Below are 24,547 nucleotides of genomic sequence, written 5' to 3'. Positions count from 1 at the left end.
TAAGTCACCCCAACCTTAACCTTTCATGTTGGTGTTATGCCAAATAATCATACTTTAAATACTTTTTGATAAATGTTGTATTATATTAATTTTATAATGGTATCTGTTGTATGACTTCCTCACAAGAAAAACAATTTCAAAGACAGTGATATTTGTTATCAGGGGAAAAAAACGAATTGTGTGTTAATTTAGATTTTTTTTTTTTTTTACTATTCAGTCCATTCCCGACCTTACTTCATTGAATACACACTGATTCATATAAACAGATTTTATTTAATACAACATATTGTATAGATGCCTAAAAAGAGCAATTGTACAAATAAGTCAAACTACTTAAAATAAAGACACAATAGATGAACAGTAAAGGGTCAAAAAGTCTAAAATTGTAATAGTTTAGATTGCTTGCTTTATGTCAGCCAACAATTTTATTTGATAACTAGTACATGCTTTCCTCAAAGACACTCATTTTATGCTTAATCTGAAGAACATCAGGGCGGCTGCAGTCCTCCATGTTCACTCTCCATTGTATCCTTTCATGTCTCTGCGTATGATGTCATTCACTGTAAAACATTACAAACAGGGATGAGCAACTTTCTTATTTACAACAATGCTGTAATAAACCAAAACAAGCTGCTTTTTTTATGTAATACATTTAGATTAAATAAATCGCAATTTTTGAATCTTGACATTTGCACTGCATTGGTTGTTATGCAACAAATTACCAAATAATAATAATTTTATTGGCAATGCTACTTTGCAATCAAACTGTTTCTGATTTCAATAATAATTTGTTTTATGGATAAAGCCCTGCAAAATTAGTGTCACCTAATTCATCCTCAAGTCCCTTGCTCTACTTAATGGAGGCTCTTGGGATAAATCTACATCAATTTGTTTTTAATACTACCAGCAGTGGTCGCTGAAGTCAGATTTATCAAAGGGTATAGATTTAAGAGTGAAGCGTAAAGGAAGGGAAACAAGGGAGAAAGTGCGGCAAGCGTCCCCCTTTTGAACTCAGGCATGTGATGTGTGGTTATGCCTCCAGAAATGTTCTAAATTAGTCCAATGAGGAGTTGCAGTTGCTGAAGTAATGAAGTATTGTCCTCTGGTGTCTATGATTTATTAACTGATCAGGGATCTTATTTTTCCCCACAAAAATAAGCATTGTCGAAAGAATAACATTTGATCAATATTAATTTCATAATAAATACAGATCACTACAAATAATAACATATCAATTTGCTGCTGATGAGTGGTAAAAAAAAGTTGTAGCTGCTAAAACGTTCTTGTTTACCACAGTCGGTATCAGAGAACAGAACAAAGGACATGGCTGATTCTTTTTTCGGTTCACCACAGGTGTCTGCATGTATTTGCCTATTCAGTAAACTTCCTGTTTCTGCCTTCCATCACAGAGGTGTAAACAGAAACTTTGCCCTAAGGCAAATAATGCTAGGGTACATAACTTCAGGGTGGGTTGTTTCTTACCCTTTTTTCTACTCAAATACATCAGGACTCATAGCCAAGTTATATTTGATTTATTTCAACATGGACATGAAGATTCTACAAGAGCCGTGAGTGTTTTTCGGATGTGTGAGTGAGTCTGAAAGAGACAGGAAAGTGGAAAGAAAAGCCCAACACAACCCACAATGCAGGATTTGAAAGCGTTCACTTGCAATGTGCTTGTATGCATTTGCAGTCCAAACCACAATTACTCATCTACTGTGTTCCATAGTTTATGCTACCATTTATTATTTTGCTGACGCAGTTATTGCAGTACTGCATCTTCTACAACTCAGGTAAATATTTGTCAAGGAAAACAAAAAAAAGCTGAAGCCGAGATAGAAACAGATCCTTCTGCGTTCAAACAGACTGAACTCAGAATCAGAGTATCTGACTGATTGAGAGATAATGTCACTTTGGTGCTCAAGACCATTGTTCTAGCAGGAAAAGCACATGTATGACTGATTTATCGTGTGCAGGTGCCAGTGACAATACACCAGCATGCACGATACCCATTAATGTAGATAAAGCATCCCAATTTCAGCCATCATTCATTTGCTTACATAAAGATGTGCTTCACTACTGTGAAGACTCAAAATGTCTTTTTTGGAAAGGGCCTATTACTCTCAATACTGTTGTAGACAAGAACTAAAAGGCCTGTGATTTGGATCTGGTAAAAAATGTAATGGATTCTTCCTTTGCCCATGCTACACCCTTTAATCAAGTATGATGAAAACCACGGTCGTAGTTACTCCGTATTTCTTTTAAAGGTGATTGAACACAGAAAAAGAAGATCAACCGTCAGATATACTGGCATGTTGAAACGGAGAGGCGGCTGATGGCCCAATTCCAAAACAACAAACCAAACCTAAAACATAGCAGTAGACTTAAATGTAATACAATTACAAACAAAACATTAAGGCTAAATTATTAAGGTATATTTTAAACCAGGGGTGTCCAAACTTTTTCACTAAGGGGCCACATAGGCCATATATACGAAAGGCTGGGCCCATTACTAGAGGTAAGGTACTGTACATTAGGTAAGTAGGTAACTGATGCTTGATACTGGAATATGCTTTAAGAAAAAAAACAGCCTACATCACAGCTCTCCATAGGGTTTCATTTATTTTGTTTTCAGCTAATTCCTTAAACAGAAGCCTCAGATTGCTTATAATAAGGGAAAATATAAAGGGTATATTTCAAGATTGTTATGCATAAGTTATCGGGCGTTTTGTTGTCAACTTAGATTTGTTAGAAAATGTTTTCAACTTTAATTGACTGAATGTACAAGTTTAAAGGGCTTAATAACACATGAATAATAATAATAATAATAATGATAATAATAATAATACAAAATGTGTAATATATGTCAACATACATATTTAATAAGTACAATATAAGACAAATACAAGTTTCATGTGTGGGATATATCCCATTATACATTTAGAATTAGCTGATGGCCAATTCAAATTAGACAACGTGCCACAGTTGGCCCCCGGGCCGTAGTTTGGACACCCCTGTTTTAAACAAACCAGTTCATATAACCTGTTGTATGAAGATTTTAGCTTTTCAAGACAATCACAATCCAAAGTGGGTCGATTAACCTGGCCCCCATGGAAAAGGACAGATCAGACACACCTAAAAGCTTTTCGTAGTGTTGCACTCATTTGTACACACAAAACGTGAGTAAAGTAATTTGGTAAAAAAATGGCAGTATGTAATGAAAACACTCACCATCCTCCAGGTAAGCATAGCGGAGGTTCTCCTGTTTGACGGTGACCCTCTCTGGTGCTCCTTCCTCATGGTTCCTCATGGTCAGAGACTCCACTCGGCCTCCAGCCTTCCCTTGAACAGGACCTTGGATGTATCTCGATGGTGGAGACTTCCCCAGTGGCAGCACTGTCTGCACAAAATTCTGATGTCTCGACACAAAACAGGCCTCGTATGAATCACCAACCTGAGGACCTTCGCCCAGTTTTCCCACAGCGGTTCTGGCACCGACACAGGGGCTGGGATTGGAGGCAGCGTGGGAAGCTACCGGGGAACTTCCAAGGAGGGTGGTACCACTTCCGCTGTAACGTTGGTTTGCTGGGTGGTACAGCCCAGGGTTGTTGATAAAAGAGCCGGCTCTGGACTGGTAATAGAGTGGCTGTTCGTCTAGTGGATCTGGGATTACAACGTGGGCTCTCGGGTCTGCAGCTGTTAGATGGTACATTGTAGGAGAAACATTCAAGGCTTGAAGGCTGCTCTCGTGCTCCAGCTGATGGTAGAGTGACTTCATCGACAGGCCAGTTAGGGGCTGATTGTCAGTGTAACCATACGTATTCAGCTGGTAGTCATCCAGCGGTTCTGCTTTAATGGCTGAAACAAAAAAACAAAGGTGAAACATCAATGTAAGTTTATCATTATCCCCCTCTCAAGTTACAGAAACCAAAACAGGTTATTTTAGGAACATTACACCAAAATGTTAAGTTATGTTATTTGTTTCCTTACTAACATGTGTGAAAGTGTGTGGGTGCATTTCAGTTTTGGATATTTCATGTACTGTAGATGGAGCATCGTTAGAAAAAACAGTAGCTGAGAAGCTTTCCTCTTTAGAGCAAGTGAGAGTCATGCCCCTACGCAAAAACCTGAGTTGTGGATGCAGTTTAAATACTGACTAATCTCTTGTGTGTTCTGATTTCTTGTAAAGTTGTAAAACATCATTCTAAATGGGGATCATACCTAGAAGCAAGTAGCTGAATTTGACTGACTTGAACTGCCTTCAAGTTGAAATGTTTCTTTAATATTAAAGCAGTTGGGTCTAAGCTGTTTAAGTTTAGCTATTTCCTGTTTTTTTTTACTGTATTCAGGTGATGGATGACTTACTAGTTTACCTGTTTAATGTTTGGTTTATGTTTATTTTTGTCTTTATTAGTGTAAAAATGGCAAGTCTTTTATGTGATTTTTGCATGTCGATGTGACCTCCGAGTTGTTGACATTTCAGTCAACTTCCCATATCTCAACATTCAAGGTACCCCCCTTTCCCCAGTGAAGGCATACCTGAGATGGTTGGCAGATATGTACCTATCCCAGGAGTGTAGATGAAGTGCTGAGGCTGACTGCGTTTCTTCTTCCCGTTGATCACATAGAAGTTGACTTTTGCTGGTTGGGAAATGCTCCGATTTTGGTACGGAGGGACCTCAACAAACAGCATGTTCTAGATGAGGATTCAACACAGAAAAGAAGATCAACCGTCAGATATACTGGCATGTTGAAATGGAGAGGCGGCTGATGCCCCAATTCTCTTGCTTTTTTGCTTAGGATCAAGATCATTATCAGAAATGAAAAACTAAATAATACAAAGCAGCACATTCTGTGTGATGATATGTTTTGCTTTCTGTTCATGTGAATGTGTAAGAGATGCCGTTGGTTTGATGATTGAATATATATCTACACATTCAGATAATTGGACATGTAAAACGATGCCTCTTCCTTATAGCATTTGTGACTCACAGCTTGTGTTTTGTCTCTGTCAACAGTGGCCTCCACCTCCCAGATTTGCTTCCCGTCTGAAAGCAGAGAGCAGATGGAGTTTAAAGCAGTTGTTTGATATTTTGTGGAATACGCTTTCTTTTTTTTTTGAAGTGAAAAGGATACGAAGGCTAGAAATATAAAAATATGTAGCTGCAGCTAGTGGACCCTTTCGCTAAGCATAAAAATTGGAAACTTGGCCAGAAACAAGATTTCTTATGGCCCAGTACGTATTATTGCAAATGCAATAATCTGAAAAATCTGGGATTTAAAGGATCCTGGTTTTTGTTACTTTGGCAAGTGTTTCCCCCGTTTCCTTCCCAGTCTCTGTGATATGCTAAGCTGGCTGTAGCCTTGTTATTGCATTTTCTTATCCCTGAATGAAAGCAAAAGGGCAAATTTACTACAATGTATAACTCTTAATACAGCTACTATACTGTATATAAAAAGCAGAATTTGTAGGAGTAACGATAATGCCAGTCCTTTATTTAATTTGATTATGTGAGAACATTTTCATGCAGACAGCCAAAAGCAGGTTTCTCTTTTAGGCCTGGCTTAGTGTTTCATTCCTACCTCAGTTTCTACCTTTTGTTTCTGTTTTCTACCCACGCTCTGAACTAAACACACACAAAGCCTCTGCTCTGGGTCTGAGTCTTTATCAGTCTCTCTAACCACATCCTGTTGCATGAAAGCCCGCGCAACAGGGAGGGTTTACATGCAGTCAACTGTACACGTCCTGCTTTTAAACCATGTAACCCAATGTGAAAATGGTGTGTGGGCAGGAGCAGCAGTGACAAGGTGAGACATTTCCATTTAGAAATAAACAAAAAGTTGTCCCTTGCCAGTAAAACAATGAAAGTTTTAGAAGTGGGCGGCTAATTTTGTGAAAAATAAAGTGGGGGCTGAAGGAAGATGTGCGTCACTTAAAGTTGATGTTGCCTGGGCGATATGCAAATACTACATGCTGGATATGCTCGAGCAGGATATTGGGAGGCCAAAAGCATGTCTGAGTGTTGCTGCACAAAAATATCATAGACTATTCATAGTAACCTGACTCTGGATATAAACAAAAAAGAAAAACTAAAGTTCAACATAACACACGTCAAGAGTTTTTATTATAACTTTTAAGGAATAATTAAACATTTTGGGAACTTATTTTCTTTCTTGCTTCGATTTAAATGAGAGATATTGGCGGCTTACCTGGCTCAGTCACAAAACCTCACCTTGTGTTTTCTCAGAGAAGATCACTCTGGAGTCGGATGTGAAATTCTGTCCAGTAAGGACCATTTGTTGCCCGCCTTGTACCGAGCATCGGTCCAGGTCCTGCCTCTCGACTGCAGGGAGCTCCTGAGCGGAGCGCTGGGCTGAGGAAACAGGAACACACAGCTTTATGGAAACCACACAGAAGTCAGAAAACCTCTAGAGGAAACCTCTTCAGGGCAGGTGGGCACGAAAATATGTTATAATTGAATTCCAGAATTGCAATATTGACATCCATAGCCTGGAGAACATTCTCGCGAAAAGCAGCCAATGACACTTAAAGTTAAAATACAATGATAGAGTGATAAAATGTGTTAACTTTTTTTCAATTATTTTTGTTAAACATATATATATTATATATATATATATATTATTCTATTTTCAATAGAAAGTATATACAGTACATGTTTGAGGCAGTTTGATAAGGCATTAGTATATTAGTGAGACAAATCAAGTTTTACAATATTAAATGTCATTGCCAAGCAATTGGAAGCAAGATTAATCTTATGAGGAATGAAACTGTCCTTACAGCACTCAATAGGTTGAGAGGCAGCTTGAAGAGACACAAGCTGGCCTCCAGGTTGAGGAATGTGGACACGGAACACCAAACGCACGCGTGTGTTTTTTCGTCCAATGTCCGTCTCGCCGTTCCTTAGTTCGATGTCTGCATTTCTCAACTTAAGGATTCCTACACAGTCAATCCTGTAAAATATAAGAAAAGACTGATAAAACACAAGTTCATCAAAGCAGGGTTTTTATTTGCTGTTGTGAACACCCAGTGTCTTTCTTGGAAAAACGCTCTGGCACACAGGAAGTGATGCACTTGAAGTTTCATGTCAGTGCCACCTGCAATTTTTTGGGAGCTGAAAAAAAAAGTTGTATCTAGCATGAGCAGCAATTTCCACCATGAGTGAGAATAGTAAGAGAAGAACCATTAGCACAAAAACTTTTTCAGGAGTACATCTAAAGAAAACAGATGACACAGTCACTTGTTATATATCTCTGCATCTGTATCTATGGGAGAGGAAATGCAAGAACACCACAGATGTGACTGCAGATTGGTTAAAGGGGCAGTTCATGGCAAAATTCAAAACAAGTATTTTTCGTCTTAATTGCCTTTAACACGAGACAAAGACATTGACCAAAGACATTTCTGCTTTCTCTAGATTATAATGGAACTAGATGTAGTGATTGCAAAAAACTACTTTTAAAAAACTCCAAAAGAGTAGATGTACAGTTCCTTCTGTTGGGTGATACGGTTGGCAAGTGTAGTTTGGTAGTTGACACAACTCACAACTGTGGATTAGCTTGGATTTGTAGGAAGAAAGACAATGCTGTTGAGTTTTTTAAATGTGTTTTTTTGGCTCTTTGAGCACCAAAAGCGCCATCTACTTCCATTATATTTGAGAGTAAGCAGAGATGTCTAAGGATGGATCGCCAACAATCTGAAACTCACACCAAAACCATCAGTTCCATAAATATGACTAAAGGCAAGAGTCAAAATTACAATTTTAGATTTTGTGGTGAACCCTGTAAAACATTTATTTGTGTGCCGTCGTGCTACTCACACTACACCCATGTGGTTCTTTGGCTCCAGAGGAATCTCCAACACTTTGGTCCCGTTCATGATCCTCTCCATGCTGGGTGTGGTGACGGTCTTCCCGGTGATGCGGTGCACCTGATAGAAGGCGTGAGGTTTCAGGATCCTCTCATCTGCTGTTCCTATGAAGACCTGCAGGCCCAGTGGAGCTGTGCCTTGGTACCCGTAGAGCTAGTAAGGGCAACAAAGGTGATTAAATGATTGCTTCACACAGAATTAAATTAACTACAATATCATTAACCACAGACCATTCACCATTCAGACAGCATAAATAAATCTTGTACAACCCTTACCCTCAATCTGTGAAGATGATTTCACAGGTCACTGTCTAACTGGCATATCAACAACACTGATTTGCATAGAGCGTTTTTTTCAACCATACCTAATCATTTTTCCATGTGGGAGTAGTAATGTGAGGCTCTTTCATTCATTTGCATGGCTTCTGGCTTTCATAAACGCAACACTATCCGGGAAATACCATCGTAAATGTACAATCTCTCCTGCTGCACGACAAGTCCTGCATTCAAAACTTGCAATATGTACTCAAAGTATCAATAGAAGAAGCACTCCAAAATGGTCCTTAATATTTTAGTAATATATGATGTTGTAAATATTACTGATACATTAATGTTTATCCGTAGATTACATATTTTTCATCTTTTTATTGTTGGGTGGTTTAACCTACGTCAAAGTATATTTTAGAAAAAAAGATCAACTCTTCATGACCTCAAAAAAACAGCCCTGTGCTCAGCTTTGTGACAACGTCCTGCAGATCCTAGAGGGTGTTAAAAAAAAGGGTCTTTAGCATAACATTTAACACATAAAGGAACCCTTCACCCTCAGTTTTTAAGAAGAAACACATCATTATTATAATCTTTTTTTCTCACTTTTCACCATTGCATTAAATAATATAAAGTTGCATACAATGAAAATACTTCAGTTCTTGAGTTAAAAAATGTTGTTACATTTCACCACACCCAGAAGGATCACCTGAACTTCCGGATGACCTCCGTTAGACGTCTTCACAGCTCCACGGCTGCCCTCAGTCTCATAGTGAGCTCTGTGGTGAGATCTGGGTTCTTGCTGGATAAGAAGCTTGTATTGACCCGACTGGCTGGGCAACGGCCACTCCAAAGACGCAAGTGGAGCCACTGAGAGACCACTGGGGAAAAAATAGACAGGAAAAGGCAATAAGATGGGAGACTAAAAAGCGAAAACAATAACGATATTCCAATATGTTACCCTAAACCACAAAATGGACTATCGTGTATGAAGTAAATTGTAATCTGCAAGGTAAAATACACTAAAAAGGTCCTGAGACATAGGAAAGGACAGATAACAAACCCGAATGCTCCGTGGTGAACTGGATGAGGGGGCAACACAGCTGGGAGCATATAGAAAGTTTCAAACTTGACTTCAGCTCCTGCCCTGCTCGTCCTCTCCTGCTCAATGGCCCAGTCATACCTTTCTCCATACACACAGTCCTGTCTCTGGCCCTGCCCATGTACATCTCGCACCGCTGAGGAGGGCATCGCTCTTGGTGGACAGGAGCTGATGTTGTTCAGCATCTCCTCCAGTCCCGAGGAGGTCTGAGCCTGGGGCTGGAGCTCCACGTGGGCCTGGTATTGCTGGAGGTAGTAGGACGCCTGCTGCTCATGGGGAGAAGGGATGGGACTGGGACTCCTCGAGCGCTGCTTAACAGGAGTGCCTCCCCGACAGGAATGAGACTGGTCATAGGATCTCTTTCCATGTGGCGAAGCAGAGCGGGAACGCTGGTGGGGGAGTGATGAGGTGGTGCGGTGCTGCTGAGGTTGGAGAAAGGTCTCGTCTGTGATGCTGTTGCGAGGCGAGGCTCCAGGAGAGGAGTGGGCAGAAGAATTGTGGATGCCTTGGATAACCGTACAGAGGTCCAAGCTTGACAAACCTATTCCACAGCCTCCCCCATTAGAAGGGGAGATGCAGGGTGAAGCCGAAGGAGAGTATGCTTCTGCAGGCCAGCCAGAGGAGGAGTTGCTGCTGGCAGGGCTCACACACTCCCTGTAGGCCCCAAGAGCTTTAGTGCCAAGGCTTGGCTCCAGGGTCAGAGAGTCGCCTGACGGAGTGATCTCAATTCTTGGACTGGAGGCAGGGATGTTCCCCAGTCTTGATGCCAGCCCCAGGGAGTCAAGCACGGCTCCAGACAGGGTTTCTGTTGTGGGGCTGTGAGAGGAGGTGTCTTGACAAGGGTCTGGCTGGCTGGAGCTGGAGATGTAGGCAGTGTGATTGTCGTCCACCAGCAGAGGAGGCTGGTTGTTATTCTGAAGGAGAACCCTTGAGTCATCTGTCAAAAATGAGGTAAGGAATTAAGTATGCACACAATTATCTAAAGACTAGACTACTAGTTCGCCGATATTAGTTAAATATCTAGAATTTTCTGTTTGTAGAGTTTTGTTAGCTCAACAAAAAATGAACTTGTGATTTGAAAAACAATACATTCACATATCAACATTAGTAAAGTCAACTGTTACACCTGAACGATTACTCTAAAAGGCTGTGTTTCCTTTGTAAACTTATAATATCATTGTATTAACAAATGTTGTTAAAACTTGGCGAGAAGCATTTTGATTCTATTTGCCTAAGATTTACAACCTAAAGTTGAAATAGCCCGCATAAAGTACTGACTAAGTTATATATTCAGTACAATACCGATACATAATGGAGAAAGGTTCAGCTAAAATGGTTAGCAAAAGAAACATCAGTGGACAATCAGTTGAACCAGTTAGCTAAAAAAAAAAATGGTTGAAACTGTGAGCTTAAAGTAAAGTTAAATAGTTTGTTTAAAGTAACCGATAAAAGGTAGAGACAGTTAGCTAATACTAACAGGAGAAAGGATAAGCTTAAAGCAACATTTTTGGACCAACGGTTGAAAAGGTAAGCTAAAAGTAATGGAGAAATGGTTCAAACATTTAGCCACTCCAATGTTTATTTTTGTAACGTTAGTACATTGCTGACCAATCAAAAATACTTACAGGTCAATTCTATACAAAAAAATAACGATATCCATTTTCACACATTATTTATAGTGTGTAAACTTATAACAGTTGTAACATACTTTGGGAATTGATGAATTACTAACATAGCATGAGTTAAATTGAAAAAGCTGTTGGGTTAACTCTACCAAAACGTTTGAGAACCACTGTTTTGAGATATTATTCTGCATGCCATAATATTGGGCATCAGTTAATTTACCTTATTAGAAACTATCAACGGCCATGCATCATTATGTACAGTGAAGCTCAAGCATCGAAGGAAATGAACAAAAAGGAGGCAATTGTGTTTGTTTCCATTAAACTGTGATAATGACAATTCGTACGATGGTTCTTTTTCTGTATTTTCCCAAACAGAGAGAAGGGGTTTTAATGATTTATCCAATTCAACAAGACAGCGAATGAGGAAGATTACAGGAGTAGCCTACACTAACATCAGTACCTGACAGCTAAGTACTCACTGATGGATATCCGATATCTTTACTTGACTTTAATAAAATCTCAAATAAAATGTCACCTTCTTCACACGTTCATAATAAAAAAAATACTAAGAAAAGAATAACTTAATTGGAAAGTATATTGTATGTAAAGTCACTTTAAAAGCATACTGCATAGCTGGTAAGGGTTACACACCTTTAGCACTGCCGACAAGAAAGTCTTCCCCAGGTGAATTATAAAGAAACAGGTCGGAGAAGTCCAGGTCCTCCTGGCTGATGTCTTGTCCCTGGCTATCGGTGAAGCCCAAACCCCCAGAAGTCATCATGTAAATCTTTTTTCGAAACGACTATCTTTTGTAATAACTTTCAAACTCGCCAAATAACTCAAACTAGCCCGTACGCATTAGCAAAATGTTTACAACAACACTTATACGATAAAACAAGATATATGTTTAAAACATTAAGCAGCTGCTAAAATAAAACCTTCAACACCGCGACATCAAAAAATGAGTGGCGACAGACACTTCCTGTCACTGCTGATGGTGACAAGCAGACAGAAGGTGCAGACCTGTGTGTGTGTGTGTGTGTGTGTGTGTGTGTGTGTGTGTGTGTGTGTGTGTGTGTGTGTGCGTGCGTGCGTGCGTGCGCGTGCGTGTATCCGCCTAATTTCCTCCTGTGAGAGTCAAGTAGAGTGACAGTATGAAATGTAAAAGAGGGTAAACACACACTAGTATACGTTAGTAAGTAACACATAATTAGCGTTATATATAATTGGTTATCTTTCACAACAAGAACATACATAAACTGTTAAAACAAATCAATGGTTTTTAAATGAAATCAAAATGTAGTGCAGGCATTATATGTCCACTAGGTGGTGGTATTGAAGCTAATTTCTCAGCTCTGACTCTTCACTCTATGGCTGCTGTGACTCAGACATTGTGCAACATCTGGCTCTAAGACAATCACGCCGCGAGTTAACATTGGTCAGTTTATGTTTATGTTCTGCCTTTTTTCAGTGTATTGTTAGATATAGACACCTACATAATATCATGCAATAATACCTTTATGCCAGATAAAGGACCGTTGCTCAGTATAATAAGATAATATGTGTTTGTATAAGTGTGTGTTTATGTGCTGCAGGAGAGATACAATATATTGTTAAACATATATTAAGCTATATACTGTAGATAGCTATATACTGTATATAAGATTACATTAATTATAATTCAATATACATACATCAATAATTGATAGATAAAAAGATAACTTAACAGTATAAATATGAACATTATTGTGTTTATAATATGGGTAGATTACATGATAGATAGATAGAATCGGAGGATGAAACCCTCTTTATTAGTCACATACATGCACACAGCAGAGCACACACAGTGAAATTAGTCCTCTGCATTTAACCCATCCTAGTACTAGGAGCAGTGGGCAGCTATCGTGCAGCGCCCGGGAGCAATGGGGAGGGGGGATTGGAGGTGTCCGGTGCCTTGCTCAAGGGCACCACAGCAGGGCCTAGGAGGTGAACTGGGACCTCTCCAAGTAGCAGTCCACTTTCCATATTTCAAGTCTGTTCGGGGACTTGAACCGGCGACCCTACGATTCCCAGTCCAAGCCCCTACTGACTGAGCCACTGCTGGTCAAATGTATAAATAACTGACAGTGTTGTTTGCTTTGCAGTGCAGATTGTGCTAACACTTGGAGGAAATAAACCAGTTCCAAGGCAACTGACTTATATCAGAAGGTAAAGTATAGCAACACATGTACCTATTACTTATTTCTTAGAAATCACAAGTATATAACTGGTCAGATGATAAGATGTTTTTCAGTTAAGAAGAAAAAAACCCAGTCCTGTGACACCTTTTTTTATTTTGCTTCTCATTCCATATACAGTAAAATGCTATGCTCCTAAATTCATTACTACATGTCATAACATTTGTAGTCATTAGTAATGTCTGTGTACATTAGCAGTAAACTATTGAACCATGCAGGCATTTTCTGTTCTAACTCTCTGAAACAACCTCCCTGAAGAAATCAGACTTGTGAGCTCCTTATCCCCTTTTAAATCCCTCTTTAAAAATTCCCTCTCATAAGTGTGCTTTCACAGGGTTTGTGTCCTGAATTCACTTTTATAAGCCAAGCCACTTCTTAATAGCTTTATTACACAAAGGCATTCACTTTAATGTAGTGATTTGTTCTTATTAGTATTTGTATTGAATTTTGAAAATTGCATAAACTTTGACTGAAACAATCACTAAAGTGGATTCATCTTCACGTTGCTTTATTCACAGTACTGGTTAAATTTAACACATTGATTACTCTATCAAGGCTGTTTACCTAAAAACCAGGGGTTGTGGATTAATCCTCACTCTGCATGATCAGTTAAGTCAACTTAACTGATCATACTGCATCTAGATGTACATGCGCTGCTCACAAAACTCAGTTCCACTATAGACTGTAGAATTGTGTGAAAAGTGCAGATATTGCCTCAAACCCCAGTTGAAGTTGAAATGCATCACACTTGCTGCATAAAATGTATTTTAATGTTATTGCCGCTTGAAGTTTACTTGTACCAATTATTTGATTTAAACACCATTGGATAGTTTAGGTAAATATTGAATATGTCTTAGAAACAATGTAACTATGACTGTTAAATGAAAAAAGACAGCGAGACACTATGCAAGTAGCTGACCTGACACGGAGCAATTGAGGTTTAGTGATTACCACTGTCGGTAGTTATTTATTGAATTTGTGTCAAACACAGTTGTCCACAGGCAATAAAAACACACACAAAAAAAAACATAATCCCATATCAGCACGTCCCATCACCAGAAGAGGGCCATAATAACATCATACATCTGGTGAAATAAACACCAAATGCACACAAATTGGTGTTTGCATAGATTTTCAACTATAGATGTGTAGGTCATTTGAGACTCAACATTTGTTTTCCATTGTGAGGAAGCACCAACTCCAAACCCTTGTTTTGTTAAGAATGTCAACATTTATTAACAGTCTTCTTTATTTCATTTTAGTGTCTCATATCCATGAACAGAGGCAAATAAACATATTACACATTTTAATAAAGTTTAGCTCTTTGAAATATATTAAACAAACATACTGTCATAAAAGCCATTACAATTTTCTGATTTTTAGTCCTATGGTGATTTACAAGTGAGAGTGCCTCTGCAGGCCCTCAACCTTTATATGTGACTGAGAGGGAATGGACATTTTTTAATACGTTTTGAACAGAAGCACTTTTACTTTTGGTATGTTTTTGAAACAGTAACACATTTTGTGTTGTGAGCACGCTACTAATCACCTTACCTCTCCTCCCCTCATTTACCCCCACCCCGCCTCACCTTACTTCAACTTACCACGGCCATGTTGGAGGTAACTTCTGCAAGGAAACATCGAGACAGGGGGAGGATCTGCACTAATGCGACCCTTTTATTATAGGCTTTTTTACAGGCAGCCTGTTTCTTTTGACAGGAAAGATTTCAGTTATGTTGCCTGAGGCTAGTTTATGTGTACAGAGGATATACAACCTGATAATCTATTTATCTCCAAGATTGAACCATAATGAATTAGATTTTAAGTTTAAGATTTACTAAACATGTCCATCCAATAAAAAGAAATGAATTAATAAACACTATCAAGTATATTAGCTAGAGAAATGGTTGCCTGGTATTCTTTAAGGAATTGGCAGATGTGTTGCTTCATTCAAAATCAAACTTTATTTAAAAGTCTGTGTTTAAACAGTCCTTCAAAAATATTGATAAGATGAGAATATAACTTATGGACACTTCCTTTTTCCAAATGTTTTATTTTTATTGTACATTAATATTTTGTTTACACTCTTTCTGTCATTTCTGCCTGCATTCATTTTAAAAATATATTTGGATTTTTAATCTATTTAATTACGACATAACAGACATTCAACAGAGCTGGAGCCTCTAATATATATTTTTGTATCATATTACATTTTTTACATGTACTTTCATTACAACCATTGTTTTTTTTATAATGTTGAATTCCAGAGGTTAATGGCAACACAACATGTTAGAAATCTCATCACTTCTTTTCAAAAATCCCGGTTTCAATAAGTTTATGATTACATTTAAAAATATATAATGAAAACCTTTTATTAGTGTCAAAAAAATATATAAGAAAGACAATTGTATGTCAAATCCTGCACACTTTAACTTTTCATGCCTGAAAAAATCTTTCTGAAGAGAAAAAGCTCTTGAGGCCAGAACTTGGTCACCAGCAGACAATTCTTCATTTTAAGAGTCACAAGCTACACAGAAAGACATTATGCTAAACACAAGTGACCGTTTCACATCATTTGAAAGCATTTAATCAAACTTTTTGATCTGAAAATATTTAGATTTATTTGACTTGAAAAAGTACAGATTAGCTATAGTTATCCTTAGTTTAATCCAGCATCAGATTGAAAAAAAACAGAGCTTGTTTGATAGAGAAAACAGACCTGGGCAGGAATACTAAGCTTTTTAACTGTTTATTTAGCTCTGTACTCAAGCTGTAAAAAGTCTAATCACCCATAATACCAAGTATTGGCAATGCACCAAAATATACATTTATGAGTGTATTTTATTTCAGTGAACAAAATATGTCTCTACATAAAACAATATTACACATATATTACATTTAAATATATATATATATATATATATATATATATATATATACATATATATATATATATATATATATATATGTATATATACAATATAACAATATCATAAAGGTACGTTATATACACAATGAAAAAAAAAGACCTATATATATTTAAATGTAAATAGGCGATATAAGATATAAGTTATTAAACAAGGAAAAATAATAATTATACATTTACATACACAGCTGCTTGGTACAATATTTAATTTGCACAAAACTGGTATTTTGGTCAGTCATCATCAGTAATAAGTAATTGTTTTAAATAAGTTTGAGGTATGTATGGCATGATAACATGTATAATCATTTTTGTTTCTTATGTTTCTATTTACAGTCCAGCAATACAGGGAGTCACTGGATCATCAGTGCCATGGCAACAGAGGTATCATCTTCCTCTCACTACATCCACAAGAGTTGAATATGGAGCCTGAGGGCAGAGGGAGAGAGGACATATTTAATGATGTGTGAATGCCCCAGTGTGTGAGGGAGAAACTCCCTTTGGGATTTCATTCAAATGCACAAATCTGATTTTAATACAGATTCAAAGAAAGAGATCTCGTGTCTTTTCATTTTTGAGTGTAAGAGGTGCTGTATTTGACAAACGGAGGTTTCAAATGAAAAAAGGTTTCCTTCAGTCCCCTTCGGTTTAGGTAGCAATCAATTCTTCAATCACCTAAGGTGAGGGTCACAAAACTAAGGAGGTTAAAAAAAGATCATGATCAGATTTGGTCATGAGGGCAAACTTCTCCTATATACGCTCCCAGACTTTGTGCTAAGCTAGTCTAACTGGCTGTAGCTTCATGTTTACTAGACAGTTAAAAGAGTGGTATCAATCTTCTCATCAAACTCTAAATCAGCATATTGACTAAAATGTCAAACAACTGGTTTAAACAAATGGAGATCCAAGTAGAGAGATCGACTCACATTATCTCTTGATGAAGGCAACAGGAAGTTCTCTTTCGGGAACCAAAACTCCTGAGTGGATCACGTTGAGCGGCTCATTATCTGTTGCAACAATCTTATATTCTCTGACCAACTGTAACAAAGAGACAAGAGTTTGATTTGATTAGTAGATGAAAACTTCCACAGAAATGGATATAAAAATAAAAACAATCAGTATGCAGCGAAACAAATTCTGGCCTAAATTGAAGTTTATCATACCCAGCACATCGCCAGCTGTAGCTGCAGCTCTGCAAGCCGTCTGCCGATGCACATCCTCTTTCCGATGCCGAAGGGGACGTGGGCGAAGGGGTTGATGTTGTTGTTCTCCCGTAGCCAGCGCTCAGGTTTGAACTGCTTCCCTTCCTCAAAGTATTCCTCGTTTGAGCCCATTGCATGGCTGTTTATCATAACGATTGTCTGTAACAAATTCAAAATATCAGTAATTTATAGATTTATAGGCTTGCTAAACCAGAAATGTACAATGTTACAGCAAGGGTAAAGAACATTTTAACTAAATCAATTAAAGATAAATAAAATGGATAGGAAAGAAGATTAAAAACAAGTACAATAAATACGGAGTGACTGTACATATGCCGTGCAGTTTGTTAAGTTACATATTCTCCATGTAGACTTTGTACAGTACACAAGCAGAGTTTTTTGTAATACACTTAATTCAGTCAAATGTAAATTAATACAAGAAAGTAAACTGCTCATGTCAGGTGTATGTTAACAAGAACTAAGCCATTTACCCCTTTGGGAATGGCATAATCTCCCAACACAGTGTCTTTGTCCATAGTCCTGCTGGTGAACGGGACTGACGGTGATAACCTGGAAGAGAAAAAAATGTGCTTGAGAATACAGCCTCAGTGACACTATGGTGTAACAGGACACTGTCACACATATCTAAGCTGTTTAACAGGAGCTAAACTTCTCTCAATGTTTTTCACAGTGCAGGATGTGGTGAGATTTAATCCGTAGTCAGGGATCATATACATTCCCTGTGTGATGTGGTTATGGCATTAGCCTTAAATAACATGTTAGGCAACTTGTGACTGCATGAGAAGAAGTGGGGCTTATGAAGGGGTTAGGAAGTAATTTGAACGTGACACACGGTTTAGGCTGGGATGCCTGCTTGATGCTGGTCATGCCCTCTGTATTTCATGTTTTTGAGGCAGTCATGTGTGAGGGTTTTGCCTTTAATCTCTGTGGTACTGAGGGAAACCGTGATGCAGCCAGCGTGTCTGATTGGACCTGATTTATCTATGGATATTATGTCACGTGACATGCAGCTCCAACTATTTTTAACTTGAGCTCTTTCACCTTGGTATGTATGGAATGTTATATCTCTTATGATCTTCTATAGTTGTGTGTTTTAACTGTGCTGCATTGCTTAAGTGAACTGTGCTGCATTGCTTAAGTGAACTGTGCTGCATTGCTTGTGTGTCTGTCATATCATATCACAATTTCAAAAACTTCAAACATTTTTTATCAAGATCTCCATCATAATATTTCCCATTAGGCCTGGCACAATATCAGTTTTATATTGCACAATTTTCTTATATTATAACTGTATTATCAAAATATCCATATCAAATTTTAAATGAATAACAGTATCAGTCAAATTCCTCATAAACTTTATTTAATGTGCATTTTGTATCTTTATTTGGGGAGGTAGTATAGGGCGTTGGAAAGAAAGCCTGTTATAACTACGCAAGGATTATTCACATGATATTATCCTATGTTTATTATTAAAGATAAATCAATATTTTTTTTAAATCAAGGTTATCATAAATATCTGTATATATTCCTATTGCTTATTGCAGCTCAAAAAATGACTGTAATAACTGTATTGTTTGTGGAAAATAGGCCTCTGACGCTACTTGGACTGCTTTTGAAAGTCACTGCAGTCTATGGCCTGCTTTTATTTCCCATAATGTAGCGGTGGCATCAGCAGGAGCTTTATGTCCCTGCTTTATGTCCCCAAACATGATCCTCTTGTTACTGTACCTCATGGACTCTTTGAGGCAGGCCTTTAGGTAGGGCATGTTCTTGATGTGCTCGCCACAAGGGTCTTGGTCGGGAGCCACCACCTCTCTGATCTCCTCCAACAACTTTCTCTGGGCGCCTGGGTTACGTGACAGGTTGAAAATAACCCACAGCATACTGTTGGCAGTCTAAGAAACATAAACAGGGGAAGAGGGAAGCAGAGAAGAGATGTCACTAAGTGAGGCAGCTACTCTAGTGCATTCCTCAGGGGGGTCCCGAAGGGAGCTGAGGAATGTTTGGAGTTCCTCAAAGGCTCCTCAAGAGTATAAGGTGTAATAAACCAAAAGCTGGAATAGGCAGAGATATTTTGACAGTAGGAGAATTATGTTATTTGTCTTTCTGGACGAGAGTGAGAAAAAGGAGATTGATACCTCTCTTGTCTCTGATATCGAAACTTATCATCTAACTCAGAAAAATATGATTCAAAGCGTATTTTACAAAACTATTCCTAAAGTTAAATATGTGTCTTTGTTGCTCACCGTCTCGACTCCTCCGATCTGCAGCTCTGTGATGGCTGCGTACAGCTCCTTCTTAGAGAGGTTACTTTGGTGTAAGATGTCACCGATCAAGTCATCAGGAGCTCTGGCAGCATTGTTCTTCAGCCTCCTGTCTATGTAGACTTTTGCTGAGGATACAGAAAGCAGCAAACGATGTAATCAAACTCTTTTTCATTTAACTCAATCTTGCATTTGTCCCATGGTGATGGGTGTGATGACCATAATACTTGTATAGCTAAGAACTAGAGCTGAAATAGTGACTGATTCATTGTTAGTCTGATTGACAGAATATTAATCTGCAACAATTTAGATGTTATAGGAAATGAAAAAAGGTAATTTATCATAGTTATATAATTCATATTTAGTAGGTCCAGCTTTTCAAACCCGAGGACTTGCTATATCTTCATTTTTTGTGGTTGGTGGAACAAAAAGAGAATTTTTAAGATCTAAAGGGACGTTTTAACCCTATTTCAGAGATCATCTAATATAATTGTCGTGACATGACCAACCTTGGGTGCAATTTTTACAATCGGGATAAAGTTATGTCAACATATGTATTTATTATTGTATATATATCTGTCCACTTCATGTTTCATGCATTACACGCTATGTGAGCATGTCACAATCTGTGAAGTGTGAAATCAAATGTCCGATTTTAGAACTATAGGTCTGATGTTTGGTTACTTCCATATGATTTGAAACATATGTACAAAATCATATGTACGGTGTGAACAGAGGTACATTATTGCAGTAGGATTAAGAATGTGATTCCTGACCATGAGATTCTTAATACTGGGCATCATTTAAAAATCATATGATAAAAAAACAAATTTACTTAAAGTCTGACTGATACTTTGCTGTTTCTAAAACACTATAAACTCATTTTAAACATTGATCTCACTTGATCTCGTGCAGCCTAGAAGTATTTCTTTTTTTCCTGGGTAGTTTTGCCACCAAATGTCGGGAACGTGTCTTTATGCGTGTGAGAAGTATGAATATTAAAATAAACAGCGCTACAATTATTTGGCAGGTTTCGTCCTCTTAGGTCATGCGGTTGACTATGACTGTGGCTGCAAAGAGTGCCAAGTGCACATAAACAGTGAGGCCCTCCCTCTGATCCTCTATCTATCTTCTGACGGGAAACAAGATCAAACTGTTTTATGTGTCACAGAGTGCTGAAATCAGACTGAACTACACATTTTAGAAATCAGACTGTTTTTATGATTGTATAGTGTAGTATTCATGTGTGTGTACCAAGTAGTGGTGACTAAGTACTGTATATCAAGTTAAGTAAAAAAATTTGAGGAATTAGGACTTTACTTCAGCATTTTCTTTATATGCAGCTTTATACTTCTACTACACTATATCTCAAAAGAAAATGTTTTATTTTTGAATGCACTACAGTTATGTAACATCTTGAATTACTAGTTACTTTACAAGCTACGTTTTTTACACACAAAACGTATGAAGAACTTGTAAAATATATATGTTTTCATTAGGCAGATTATGCTATCCAATACTGTATATTAGTCAATCTGAAATAATAAGAGGGTTGAGGATTGATCATTTCGATTTTTGGTGAAAACGTTTTTATAGTTGCAGCCTCCCAAATGGAAAGATTTGGTTTTTTTTCATTTACATTTTTTTTTTTACAAGGGACTACTTTTATTTTAAGACTTTTCCCTTACTGAATTTACTTTGACAAAGGTACAACAATTGCAGGACTTTTACTTGCTATATAGTATTTTTACAATGTAGAATTATTACTTTTAACTCATTAAAGGATCTGAATTCTTTCTTCACCACTGTGCGTACCTGTGCTAAAGATGCGGTCCCATGCTTCCGTGTGGACCTGCCATCTTTTGGTGTTGAGGCTCTTGTGGAGCTTCACCGGTGTGACCATCATCATGCCAAACGTGCTCATCATCTACAGAGAAACACAAAGAGGTGTTAAATCAAATCATCATCCACTCACACTCAGAAAACTTGGATGCAATCTTAATCATGGTTGTTTTTTCTTTGCCCTGTGAGACCTCTGTGCCTGCAGTATCATCACCTGATATTGACTTGCCAAGGCAAATAAATCCCAGTAAATACAGTCAGAAACTGGCTGACCTGTGTGTGAGGTGAACCTGATGAACTGCAATGTTTCTACACCTCTCAGAGTATCAGAGGTGTCCTCTCCTACAGCACACACTGCAGGAACAAACAACAGGAGAACTCACTGTTTTCACGGCGGTGATGAAGTTCATGGCCTCCTCGTTGACTTCCTTCTGCAGGAGACCAAATCTGTTGTCGTAGAGGACGAGGCAGATTGCTGAACGATGAAGAAAAGTTTTTAAAAAAGGGTTAGATTTAGAGCCTGAGCTGGATTTATATAGAATCAGAAACAGTTTTCAATTAAATAATTCAAACTACATACAACCTATTTGTTTTTCAAAGATAGAGGTAATGAAAATAGCATGGCTTGTTTATAAAACTGTTATTTTAGCATGCATTCTTATGCTATAGGCAAACAAAATTAAGACCTGTGAAGCTAATAAACATTTTTTATACATTCATTATTTTCAATCATGTTCCAGATTCTTTTCGTTTTCTTATATGAAAGGGAACTTAACATTTTTGGACTTTAAACCATTTTTATTTTTTTTTGCAAATTGTATACACTAAAAATGAAATAGAGACAATGATCAGCACCAAATAATTGATGATAAAAAACATTGAGAGAAAAAGTATAACTTACTCTCAAAAGACCATTTGTTTAGCTCGAAGTAAAGGTCTTTAATCCTTCCACTGACGTTTATTTGTCCAATTCTCCCCATGAAGTCCATCAACACCTGCATTTACAGACACAAGCCGTCAGTCATCGATCATATAAGCACATATAAAACACACATTACGGTATTTGAAGCATCTTACCTCATTTATTTTGCGGTCAAGCTTCACCACCTCTGTCGGTTTCATGAGTTTCTGCTGGAAAACGCTCCTCACCCTCTGCCAGTCTTTCCCCTCTCTGCAAACACAAACATCTTTCAAACCTTTGCTGCACTTTAATCCGACAAATCACGGACACATTTCTATACGAGTCAACAAGCAATGGAACGTGTACTTACAGAATGAGCAGTCCGTACGCCTCGTCTCTCAGGTCTCTGTATGCTGTCCAGGGTTTGATCTCCAGTCTCTGCGGGTACTTGCCCTCCTTCCTGTAAAGCGACTCCAGCAAGCAAGGTGAGCCGATGTTCACCGAATCAAAAAAGGCCAGCTTCATCCGGAAGATCTTCCCAAATTGCTTATGATAATCAACCTAAAACAGAAATTAAATGAGTCGAAATGGCTTTTCAAAAACATTTTATTCCGCAACTGCTGAACACATATGACGTAAAGTTGTTAATTTTACTGTACCAGAGCCTCGTGTTGCCTGTTAAGACCTCCTTTCCGGTGAAGTTCAAACATGCTGCCGACGAGCGGCCACTTAGTGGGTCCCGGGATTGCGTCCAGGCTGTGCGCCCTGGAGGCAGCGTGAGGGCAGCGCACAGCCTCCACAGCATCCTTCTCCTCCAGCACACACACTGAGGATGTGGGTTTGAAGTGCTGCAGTCCCACAGACTTCTTTTTCAGAAACTCAACAATCTGAGGAACTTTTTGGATCTGAGCCCTCATCCTCAATTCGATTTTTTTCCCCTTAAAAAATAGCTGAATTATCTAATGTTCAACCGCAGCTCTTCTTTATAATCTTGGGGGTTTCTCGTTTCTTGGAAGTGTCACACCTTACCGCACTATATATACCCTGAGTGTGTATATTCCTGCCGTGCACTGAACCAATCAGGGGCCAGTCCTGTATGGTGTGGCCGTCGAGCCCACATTTCATTTATCCATGTTGGGAGGGCCGTATGACCCCTGATAGACCGAGGAAGTCCCCCCCCACCCTCCCCTTGCTTTATAAATAAACACACAGGCCACATCGGAGGTGACGCGGTTCGCTTGTACCGTGTTTCAGAGGGACCCGCCAGTGGAGGAATCGAAACTTTGGCAGAGCAAATACTACGGCCACACATCTGGACCGTGGGCAAATATTTGACCGATTGTGAATGTGTGTGTGTGTGTGTGTGTGTGTGTGTGTGTGTGTGTGTGTGTGTGTGTGTGTGTGTGTGTGTGTGTGTGTGTGTGTGTGTGTTTGCTTTGTTTGTGTTTTGGAGTGTGTGTTGTGTCAAATAATCATCCATTATTCAATCATATTATTAGGCTTTATTATATAAAAAAAAAGATGGAGTAAAAGTAGTTTTGAGTCTGGCAAGTTTCACAAGTTTCCTATTGCGTCCTCTAATTTTTAGAAACAATTGTTGATTTTGCCAACAGTCCCTAAAGTGCATAGTCTTCAATGGAAAAGTATTTCTGAAACAAAACGCGCCATGATATATTATCAGCTTTTTGATATCAGGTAAATAAACCACCTTTTATTCTGTCTCCCTGCTCCCAATGCGTGCACACATACACTCACTCACACACACACAATCACACACACACACACACACACACACACACACACACACACACACACACACACACACACACACACACACACACACACACACACACACACACACACACACACACACACACACACACACAGAACCTCCCCTTAGAGCTGGCATGACTTAAATAACATGTGCAGGCCCCATGTTGTTACCCTGTAAAAGTGTTCATTCACAGGTCCGTTCAGGTGGCATCAGAACAACCTTGAACTTCCCCAGGTGTGACACACACACACACACACACACACACACACACACACACACACACACACACACACACACACACACACACACACACACACACACACACACATTTTGTTGTTTAATCCAACCAGTGACTTCCTTGTTGTTTTGTACGGATTTAACAAACAGCATAACAAGTATTGACTAGAGGGCTTTGTAGTACCTGATAAAGGTATTTTGTAACAATCATTGCAAAACTGACTAATTTTCTCACCCATCAAGCAAATAAAACAGACGGATGTTGAAG

General features: G+C 38.4%; 2 protein-coding genes and 1 long non-coding RNA gene across 3 annotated transcripts; 1 reads left to right on the top strand and 2 right to left on the bottom strand.

Annotated features, from left to right (window-relative positions):
* Nucleotides 1-253: 253 nt before the first annotated feature.
* Nucleotides 254-11,871, bottom strand: LOC134883523 (nuclear factor of activated T-cells, cytoplasmic 2-like). Its single transcript, XM_063911918.1, has 10 exons — nucleotides 11,530-11,871; nucleotides 9,215-10,190; nucleotides 8,861-9,032; nucleotides 7,839-8,041; nucleotides 6,800-6,972; nucleotides 6,234-6,374; nucleotides 4,993-5,048; nucleotides 4,540-4,696; nucleotides 3,232-3,858; nucleotides 254-560 (listed from the first exon to the last, which is right to left on the bottom strand). Exons 1-10 carry the CDS (start codon nucleotides 11,657-11,659, stop codon nucleotides 514-516), a joined length of 2,682 nt encoding a protein of 893 aa, XP_063767988.1. The 5' UTR covers nucleotides 11,660-11,871; the 3' UTR covers nucleotides 254-513.
* On the top strand, nucleotides 9,723-16,082 carry LOC134883526 (uncharacterized). The gene is made up of 2 exons (XR_010168285.1): nucleotides 9,723-10,204; nucleotides 13,023-16,082. It is a non-coding gene; the product is annotated as an uncharacterized LOC134883526 (long non-coding RNA).
* Nucleotides 15,149-23,348, bottom strand: LOC134883524 (1,25-dihydroxyvitamin D(3) 24-hydroxylase, mitochondrial). The gene is made up of 12 exons (XM_063911919.1): nucleotides 22,928-23,348; nucleotides 22,639-22,829; nucleotides 22,445-22,538; nucleotides 22,269-22,362; nucleotides 21,751-21,842; nucleotides 21,341-21,452; nucleotides 19,508-19,653; nucleotides 18,990-19,156; nucleotides 17,732-17,810; nucleotides 17,202-17,399; nucleotides 16,965-17,076; nucleotides 15,149-16,467 (listed from the first exon to the last, which is right to left on the bottom strand). The coding sequence occupies exons 1-11, from the start codon at nucleotides 23,183-23,185 to the stop codon at nucleotides 16,966-16,968; spliced, it is 1,542 nt and encodes a 513-aa protein (XP_063767989.1). The 5' UTR covers nucleotides 23,186-23,348; the 3' UTR covers nucleotides 15,149-16,467; nucleotide 16,965.
* Between the last annotated feature and the right edge of the window lie 1,199 nt (nucleotides 23,349-24,547).

The sequence above is a fragment of the Eleginops maclovinus genome, chromosome 20 (assembly GCF_036324505.1).
Source record: "Eleginops maclovinus isolate JMC-PN-2008 ecotype Puerto Natales chromosome 20, JC_Emac_rtc_rv5, whole genome shotgun sequence".
NCBI lineage: Eukaryota > Metazoa > Chordata > Actinopteri > Perciformes > Eleginopidae > Eleginops > Eleginops maclovinus.
The sequence above is the reverse complement of the archived record's forward strand: the minus strand, read 5'-3'. Positions and strand labels throughout refer to the sequence as shown.

Bases quoted from the DNA above. Each gene is read 5' to 3' on its own strand.
- LOC134883523 (XM_063911918.1), bottom strand. From the start codon at position 11,659: ATGATGACTTCTGGGGGTTTGGGCTTCACCGATAGCCAGGGACAAGAC. The intron at 6,375-6,799 runs GTAAGGACAGTT...CTGTTTCCTCAG, and splicing joins CTCTCAACCTATTGAGTGCT to CCCAGCGCTCCGCTCAGGAG. The intron at 561-3,231 runs GTGAGTGTTTTC...AATGTTTTACAG, and splicing joins CTATGCTTACCTGGAGGATG to TGAATGACATCATACGCAGA.
- LOC134883524 (XM_063911919.1), bottom strand. From the start codon at position 23,185: ATGAGGGCTCAGATCCAAAAAGTTCCTCAGATTGTTGAGTTTCTGAAA. The intron at 21,453-21,750 runs GTGAGTTCTCCT...GTTTCTCTGTAG, and splicing joins TCATCACCGCCGTGAAAACA to ATGATGAGCACGTTTGGCAT. The intron at 19,654-21,340 runs GTACGCACAGTG...CTGTATCCTCAG, and splicing joins GGACCGCATCTTTAGCACAG to CAAAAGTCTACATAGACAGG.